At 30.2% G+C, this 10,109-nt stretch overlaps 1 protein-coding gene across 2 annotated transcripts in view; it reads right to left on the bottom strand.

Annotated features, from left to right (window-relative positions):
* The window catches only part of LOC100169134 (homeotic protein proboscipedia), a 67,079-nt gene extending 57,306 nt beyond the window's left edge, over positions 1-9,773 (bottom strand). For both annotated transcript variants that reach the window (XM_001945190.5, XM_016800735.2), the window contains exon 1: positions 8,572-9,773. In XM_001945190.5, the coding sequence (XP_001945225.2) occupies positions 8,572-9,148 (577 nt within the window). In that variant the 5' untranslated portion in view covers positions 9,149-9,773. The remainder of the gene's footprint in view (positions 1-8,571) is intronic.
* Between the last annotated feature and the right edge of the window lie 336 nt (positions 9,774-10,109).

The raw sequence follows: 10,109 nt of genomic DNA, 5'->3' as shown, positions 1-10,109 counted from the left end.
GGAAATTTATTACAGGTACCCTATTATGGGTCAAATTTTTTTTTAATACCATAGATAAGTATATATATGTCTAATACCTAGACTGATATACCGTCTCCGCTCAGAATTGTTTTTCTTATACAGTGATATTATATCATTGAATTCAAATTTAATACTATCCATTATACAGTGACCCACTTGTAATTTACTGTACAGCAGAGCGACATCCACTTACCCACCTTTTTCTAATTGTTGGGTGTTTTTTAAACTGTGTGATAATTTAAAAATATATATACAACACTATATTATAAATTAGTTACAAAATTAATTATACTTATAACCTTACTTAAAGTTTAAAGCAAGAACAACCAAATTAAAAACTATAAACTGTATAATACTATACAATATCGTATATATTATATAAAAAATAATGATGATGATAATATAATAATATTATAGTCTCATAATTTCAAAAATTTAGGTTAGTCATAGTTAAGTTTCAAATTGAGGTATAATAAATTATACCTATAGGCAATATATTAGAGCAGTAAATAATATAATACGAAGTTTACATTTTTTTTAAAATTTAATGTACCTTGCGCGGGTTAATTCAATTTTAAAAAAATGTATAATAGTATTTGTATTATTTATCTTGCTTCCAACCAAAAATAATAATAAAATGATAAAATACAGAACATTGAAACATTTAACAAAAATTTTTTTGTTTCAACATAGGATGGCTGTAGTTCAGACAATTTTTGAGATAGGAAAAATGTTTGTTTATCAAAGTTGCTTAAAAAAATAGGTCTATCGAAATTTGGTGTTGAAAATAGGTGTTACCATTTAAAAAAATGTAAGTTTTATTGCACATGCGCACAATAAAAGAATTCAAAATTCGAAAATATTCACAAAATCTGTATTTTAGTATTCCCTAGCTCCTCGAAAAAACCCCGATTCAATCCAAGGTCACTGAATGGAAATAGTTCGTGTTACTATTTGAGTGAAACACACTGTATTATTACTATGTACATTTCTATGCTACTTTTATAAAATCTTTATTTATTTATAACTAAGCATAAAAAATTACATAACATAATTATTTATTAATCATAACATATTCGTCTGAAAACGATTTATTCCAGAACTTGTATTTAGTATTGTTTTGTTTTAATTATTATAAGTCATAGTATGATTAAAAATTACACAAGTACCCAATATCCATCCAACCACCCATCTGGGTACCTCATCTGGGTGCTCATGCAACACATCCACCATAGGATAGCCGCCACTGTATGAAGCTTAATATATAGGGTTAATACTTAATTGTAAATTACACGATTATTAATTCGTCAACTGATTATATTTTTTAGTTGAATTTACTGAGTGCTTAAGATTATAAATGTAAATGTTAGCATATACTATAATACATTAGAACACGTAAATATATTATATTTTATTAGAATGTCTATATTTATATAATAAAACTAGAGCAGTTTTACTTGGTTCATATGATGTTACATAATAGTAGTAGAATCTGATGAAAGTAGTTTTCGTAAAAAAACATTTCTTATTTTTTTAACTCTATTACACGCATGTGGATACCCTGAGATTATGATATATTATTATGAAGATGATAGAAATTAAATAATATATATATTATATATAAGTGGTATAACCAATGACCATAATATTATATTGTATACACAGCTATATACGCATAGTTTGGTCATGAATTTCAATTTATAATGATTTTAAAAGTAGAATTCTATTGTATCCGAGAAACACGAAAAGTTTAACAAAATCATCAAACTGAAGTATACCTACTTATAGCTTACTATAATCATATAGATTTAGACATATTATTCTAGTTTTATAAAATATCGATATACTCTTATAAATATTAATTGTTATGTAACAATTATAACTTATTTGGAAGTTTGCAGTTAAATGTATGATTAAATAAAGTTATTATGACAACTATATAAAAGTGTTATTCTGGTTATTCTTTGTTATGCAGAAATAGATAATATTATATATATATATATATAATAATAATATATCAAATGAAAACATTATTAATTACACATTAACCATTTTATTGTTTTTTATCAATTTAAAAACCAATCGCATAAATTTAAATTCAACTATTTTATCTGCTAAAATTGACCTACCAACTATTAGAATATGTACTTATATAATATTATGTTTAGAACTATTGAATCCTCATTGATGTTCTCCTTGAAGTTGTATTATATTGTAATTTAAATTTAATTGTACCTTTCAAAATATTTATGAATTTATCGCAGAAATAACATGTATGACAAAGCAGAAATATTCTACAATCTTTATTTTTCAAAATGTATATTTAATTGGAAGAAGCAAACAGCATTAAAGCATAAATAATCTTAATGTATAAATATGTTTACTATGAATTATTTTTAGTATATTTAGTATTGAGTTAATATTTTTAACTCCATACGCAGGTTATACAAAATATAATATTGTTTCTTATAATGTTAATCAATGGAACGAACATATATTATTTAAAAATCAATATAGATACTAAAATAAAATGTATGTACCTTTTATGTTATTTTTATGTTTATAAAATTAATCAATTTCAATTTTCCATTAATATACAATAGTCTGCAAAGAGTTAATGTAAAACCCTAGATATGCAATTTCATACTCACTCGTTCAAGTCTCTTTTATAAAATTATTGATTATCCTTATCAGTATTATAATATTACTTAGGAATTATGATGATTGTAAAAATTTGACATCTAAATTATTAATTATTATTATTATTTAATAATAATAATAATTAATAAAGAGATTAATAAATTTAGATACATTATACCTAGGTATTTATTGGTTATTATTTATTATATAGTACTTTCTTTAATAGGGGTTTCTTAGAATTCTAATATATGAATATAAAAACAATATTTTTGTTATTTATTCTAAATAGTTAATTTTATAAATTGTAAATAGTCATATGCGTAGCTCAGCAACCTTATTCCTAAATATTTCTTTACTGACCAAAACAAAATATATAATTGTCGACCGTACTATTCTTTTGAGTTGAGATTATCAAAATAATATATTAAATTATAACTTATAAGATAACTATAATAAAAAAAAGATAGGTAAGTGGATGTCGCACTGCTGTACAGTAGGTTACAAGTGGGTCACTGTAATGGATGGTGTTAAATTTGAATTCAATGATATATATCATTGTATTAGAAAAACGATTCTGAGCGAAAACGGTCAGTCAGCCTATGATATTATATTAAGTATATTTGATGATATTATTGTGAATTAAGTAATTTATATATAACCTATTTACGTGGAGCCTTGTTTTAAATTTTTAATCCTTAGCTATAAAAGTTGAACATTTTATACATTTTTAACTAAAAATAATTACTAAATTTTAAATTTAATATATTTTGTCAAAATTAGAACTTTAAGAGCTTATAAAAAAAATTGTGACTATGGATTTTTAATCTTTTTCATCTGCCTTTGAAACAATATACTAGGAGCCTTCTATTAAATTTTCAAGCTTTTTTAACTAACAAATAAAATTTTATCGATATTTATAGAAAAAAAAACTAAAAAAAATGGAAAATGAAAATGTCCGTAAAGAGCTCAAAATAAGTCAAAATATTTGGAAAATGTTATGGTGTATAGAAAATGCTAATATAAACATTTAGTCAACATTTCATGTACCTACGGTAATTTGTTTAAGAGTTGTACCAAAAACCAAAATCAATTTTCTCGAAAACAGATTTTGCGTAAAATTCCCGTTTTTCCTTAATTTTACTTTTGTTTTTCATGGTGTTTTTGAAAACTACTAAGAAATATTTACTTTTGACCCCCGAAAGTACCAACTAGATTCACTTTCCTATCAGAAAAGATACTGTTAAAGAAAATCCAAGCATTTTTACTGTCCTAAAAGGTGATGACAGACACAAAAATAAAAAAATTAAAAAAAACACACATCATTGTAAAATCAATAAATTCATCGTTTCACTCAGAATCTAAAATATTATGGTGTACATTTTGTTTATCATTAAAAATATTAAAGACAATTTACATAATATATGGGTGCCAAAGATGTTTGTATATCTATGAACATAGAGTGTATATAAAATGTTTTTGTTTATTTAGCGAATGCTACAAAATTAATTTGGGCAACATAATGTAAAGTATAGGTATAGTCGTCATAATATTATCAGTTAATATTTTTAACAATAAATTACGGTATTTGGTGGAGAAAATGTATTGTGTATACTCACAGTGTTAATACAAAGTAATATACATATATACATAAATAATTATATTGTATTATTAGACAATAAACATGACACAATAAATTACTATAGGTAGGTACGCATATATCAACAAAACAATTCATATCATATGGTTAAAAAACTCAAAACACCATATGCTTAATTAAATACTATATATAGCTACGCATATATTATGCGTGTGTTTGTGTGTGTGTTTTAATAGTGAAAATTATAGGTACTTTCTTTGCTGCAAATACCGCAGCATGCACATCATGTGCACGATTTATCACAAAAGAATGCGGCAACTTGTCCTACAGCGATAATTGTTTGATCACCGGTTATCATATTGAAAACCTGTTTATAAACTAAAAATCTAATGAATACTCATCATCGTTGCACGATATTTGAATCGAGATTCTACCTGCACAGGTAAATAAGTGCGCATTATACGTCCATTCAAGTGCATTAAGTTCACCACCGTAGTCCTCTGTATAAATACTATACATAAGTAATATTATTATAATACACCATCCTGTGTAAATTGACAGCTTGTAAAGTAGATACAGTGAAAATTATATTATATTGTGTAATATTTAGCCGTCCTATTTAATAACCGGATGATCCCAAAATTACTATATTTTGTTGATATACGTTCTATTTTAACATCGAGAATAATTATTCTATGAAACGTGCATATATTACGTGCAGACAGTATATAAAGATGCAGTGTATTGTAATATTCAAATTTGCCGTTATACTAATAATAAAATAATAATACGTCGATCTAACCTACTGTGGCTCGAAATAAGTAAAATTAAGCGTTCCGTGCCGATATGCGTAGGTATATTATATAAGTATATTACAATAGAGGTAGTGCACATAATATTGCATTATTATACCGTCAAAAAAAAAAACTTTTTAACGGTGTATATAGTTTCGGTAAACCATAATAATTTTTCTGTACACGTCGTACAGCATAATTTAACCTTCGTGATAGACAGATTAAAATAATAGTATGCGGACAGTAATTAATGTTTGAATTTCATCGGCGGCGGCGGTGTGGATGAGCTTCCATATTTGACCTGGTCCACCTTTGGGGATCTAACCCCGGCGTGGTTGTAGCCGGTATATTAAAATGTCGTCCAATAATCGGATACTCCTTTATAAACTTGTTTAGAGTAAATGTGATTTTCGATAATGAGTTATTCAATGACTACCAAAAACATCGATAACAACCGTTGAAAACACGATACTGTTTATTTTTTCAATAATTTGTATAAAACCAAAACGGTCTTGTGTATACAATACTTTATTCATTAGTGTGTTCTTACATGAAAAGAATGACCCTACTTTAACACAACAAATTTTCTCACATCAACAGGCCTATCGATCATATTCAGTCTGACAGTAGTCCACGTTTCAAAAACTATATACAATAAGTTCAATTTATTCAAAGCGATCCATATAATATTATATATTATGAAGTAGTAAACATTTTTTTCTTAAAAAGAAGGGGATAGTTATTCATTTTTTTCTTTCAATATATGTATTTTGTTAATAAATAATATAACGGATGTTGAAGAGAATTAATAAAAAAATTATGAAATTTATTATTTAATATTTAAAAACATAAATTTTAAATATTATTTAAATATAATATTGTTTTATATTATTAGTTAAAGCAAAATGTACAAATTAGTTCATATTATTTTCTGGACATCTCAAGATGTTAAATTAATTATTAAATACACTGTTATATTGTTATATTTTGAGACAAGTAATGACATTTTATCATAATAAAAAAATAATAGCATAATTTTAGTTAAATGTATAAAATAATGATTAACTAATTAAAATTTGTATGTGAGATATGTAAGCAAACTGTTTGCATTCAAAAAGGAGTGAGTTCAAAACAACTCCATAGGTACATTTTGTTTTATACTTGGCTATAAACATTTATTTGAATGTATTAAATTATAAACGATTTTGAATTAACTTGGGTATGCACTTTAAAATTATGAATTTAAGTATTTAAGGTAAGTATCTAGGTAGGTATAATTGTAATTTAAAATTGATGTATTATTTAGTTATAATATAGATTAGAAGAGTTTTATAAACACCAACGTTGGTTTATTTTTGTTACTAAATTACAAGCACAGTATCGACGTGACAACAACACAAATTCTAAATTAAAATCCGTAAAACTGTCATTAAACATTCTCTATATCACATTATAAACAACTAAAAAGCGAGTCCATCATTGATATACATTTAACATCGAAATGGTTTACGATTCCATGGATTTTAGGGGTTGTAATCATTATACTCGAGGGTGAGGGTAACTTGCAGGATATTCGGTAGTCATAACAGCGTTTATTCACGCCACTTAAACGGAAATCCCACAAACATCGGCAAATCGAATCATGTTTTGTTTTAGCTAGGTATCTAATCGTTTCAATTATCCTTTTTTATTAACAACCTTTTTTTGTTAATTTCGACCTGTCCTCTGTTTTATAGGTACCTAAGGTAGTCGGCAGAAGCGGCGTCGGCGACGACTACTATAATAGTACCTATACGGTCGGTGAGAAACTCCGATTTATCTGGCGGTGTACACACAAAAACACCATAATGATAAATCGACACGGTCAAACCCTCAACCGAATGTCAAACACAAATTGATGGGTTATTCGTCTGGGAAAAACAATACCACGCTAATAATTTATACGTACGGGAAGTCCATTTCATACAGAACAATCAAAATTGCTTCCCGTAGTCTGTCTGGAGTTTTAGAAAACGTTTAAGAAGTTTCAAGACTTCAAGTCCACGAGAGTTAATTATTATATTAGCGATCGTTTATAATTTGTTTCAATAAAGACAAATTACATAGGTATACACATAATAGTCGGTGGCGTCGGCAAGTTAATCACGATTCACGGTGTTACCGTTCTCTTAAATACTGTTTTAATGGTAGTTATAATATCTTATACATATTTTATAATTGAATATTTCGTTCAGTTCACAGTTATTTTAATATTAGTATCCCTCTATAGTTTATGGTATTGTAAATTTGCCTCATGTTTTTGTATAAAAAGTCTTCGCGTGTAAAGTTGTGATATTATAAAAAATACTATAAAAATAATAATTTGACAACAGCCATTCTTCGAGGGTACTTACTGCGTTTATGTGAAAAGTTACCATATAGAGTATGAAGGATTTTATTAAAAAAAAAAAACGGTGGTCTTCTCTCCCTTTATATATGTGATTCAAACACACAATAAACGGGGTGAATTTAAATTTATAAAGTGATAAATGAAGTAACACATGTATGAGTAGTCAAAAACTTTTGATGTGTTCTTATATTTTGTTATATGTGCTCAGTGTGGCAGTTGAAAAACTATTGTTTATAGATATAAAATTATATATAAGTACTAAATTAATATTAAAACATTATCAGCTTCTAAGATACAAGTTATCAAATAATACAATTAATTGTCAATATTATAATAGGGTCATTGAAAATGTTTTCATTATTTACTATAATATTATATTATAGTATATAGCCGTTAGCGTATAAAATTATAATTATTGGATATTTTTATCAACCTGGGATCCGTCGATATTTAATATATTTATTTATAGAATAAAATAACTTAAAATTGAAATTCTTGAATTTAAAATTTAATTAACATTATATACATAATTAGTACATGCAATATAAATTATAATATATTATGCATACCATATGGTAATACTATTATGTATGTACCTATATTATAATCTAGTACGTCATGGGTACTATATGGCTATTAATTTTTAGTTTTACAGTTCAAGCAAATTATTTATGTGACTCGACTTTTAAAGCTGATCACTAAATTTCATTTTACAGAACAAATATAATACGCTTGAGCCAACGATACAATGTGAAACTATACCACTGCTGCACCAGTGTCCCTCGTCAAAACAAAGTTTACGGCCTAAACAATATGTATACGAATTGCAATGTCAAACTTTCGTAGACATGCTGTGTGATTATATACACTTATCCGTAAAATATAGATATAATAAGATAATAGTGCTTCATAGTATGATATACATAATTTGTGTGACGTATAATATTATCCTATTGTCGGTTTTTGAGAGGTTACACGGTAAAAACAAAAAAAACTTCTCTTACACTTGGAAGGATATCTATAAGAACTTGTGATATTTTAGCTTTCACATAATGTACGTCAAAGTACGTGTATACGGTAAATGTGGCGGTCATCTTAAGCACAATAATCTATAGGTACACGAAACTTACCTTGATGGTTGTTCTTCCTGGTGGTCTTTTTCTCCTTCATCCAAGGATACTCTTGCTGTCCACCGCCTCCGCCAGCGCCGACCACACCACCGCCGCCGCCACCGCCGCCAACCTGCTGGTCTGCCTGCATCTGGTACATGGCGGCGGCGGCTGCGGCGGCGGCAGCGACTTGGTGGTGCTGCTGCTGGTGTTGCGGGTCCACCGGTGACACGTTCTCGTTACCGACGCCACCGCCTCCCATCACGTGGTGCATCATGTAGTCCGGCACGGCGGCGGGCTGATAGTCGGCCGCGTGGTGGTCCATCTGCGGCCCGGCCGCTGATACGGCCGCCATCCAAAACCCGTTGCCATCCTGCAGACTGGCGGCCACCGGAGAGTCCTTCATGGCCATGGCGGTTGCTGCATACATGTCTCCCTTGCGATCGCCGCCGCCGCAATCATCATCGTCGTCTTCGTCGTCGGCGGCCGTGGCGGCGTGCAGGGCGTCGGCCAACATCTGCGGACCGCCGAACGCGCCCAACATTAGCTGCTGCTGTTTGCCGGGTCGCAGATCGGCCTCGGTGTTTTTTAACATCATTCCGAACGCGCGGCGACGGTATTTTTCACGCGAAAATTGTTTTGTTATTTTCAATATCACCGCACGATAGTGATTATACTGCAGATCACCACGACTATCGCGATTGATATATCGGTGGCGTGCGGCGCGTTTCTTAATATAATAGCAATTTATATAGTAGTAGTAGGACCTAGTAAGTAGTAGTAATAGTTGTAGTAGTATTATAGTAATAGTATTAGTATTTAGTACGTCTAGTTTATAGTGGTAGTATCTTACATCTGTGGTAGTATAATGATAATATTTTAGTCGTTGTACAGTATAATACAATATTATTTTATAATGTCAGTACCGACAAAATATTTTAGTAACGGTTTTTACGACGCGGCGTGTAACGACGGCAATTAATTATGAAAACGAAATAAAACTCGCGCACATTCATCGCACCATCATCGCTCCCGTACAATAATTACACATAGGTATACAGCACTGGCTGCAGAACAACCGACGGTTTAGCAGACGTCGTGGTCGAACGTAGTCCGCCGACTGTCGGCCATCGGACGCGTATGTCGATGTCGTCGTCGCAGTCGCCTCAGTCGCAGCAGAGTGTACAGTGCCAGTTGCGGCGGATGAGGCGATACGCCGACGATGGCGCGCGACGGACCGATAGTTTTATTATTATTATTATTCCCGTTCCCGGCGCACAGCACACGAACCATACGCTGTGCGCCTGCGCCACGATCGGTACGACGGGGCCGCCTTTTCTCCGCCGCCGCCGCCGCCGCTGTCAGTCACCACCGCCGCCGCACAGCAGCCGCAGCCGATGATTTTTCCCGCGCACCACCTGTCAATCATTACACACACTCGTGCGCGCGCAAACGTTTTACTTTGCACTCTCCGTATATACCACATACAGACATACAGTATAATATTATCATCTAATATGATATTTTTATATTACAATAATATTGACATAATATTGTAT

This window comes from Acyrthosiphon pisum, chromosome A1, assembly GCF_005508785.2.
Source record: "Acyrthosiphon pisum isolate AL4f chromosome A1, pea_aphid_22Mar2018_4r6ur, whole genome shotgun sequence".
NCBI lineage: Eukaryota > Metazoa > Arthropoda > Insecta > Hemiptera > Aphididae > Acyrthosiphon > Acyrthosiphon pisum.
The sequence above is the reverse complement of the archived record's forward strand: the minus strand, read 5'-3'. Positions and strand labels throughout refer to the sequence as shown.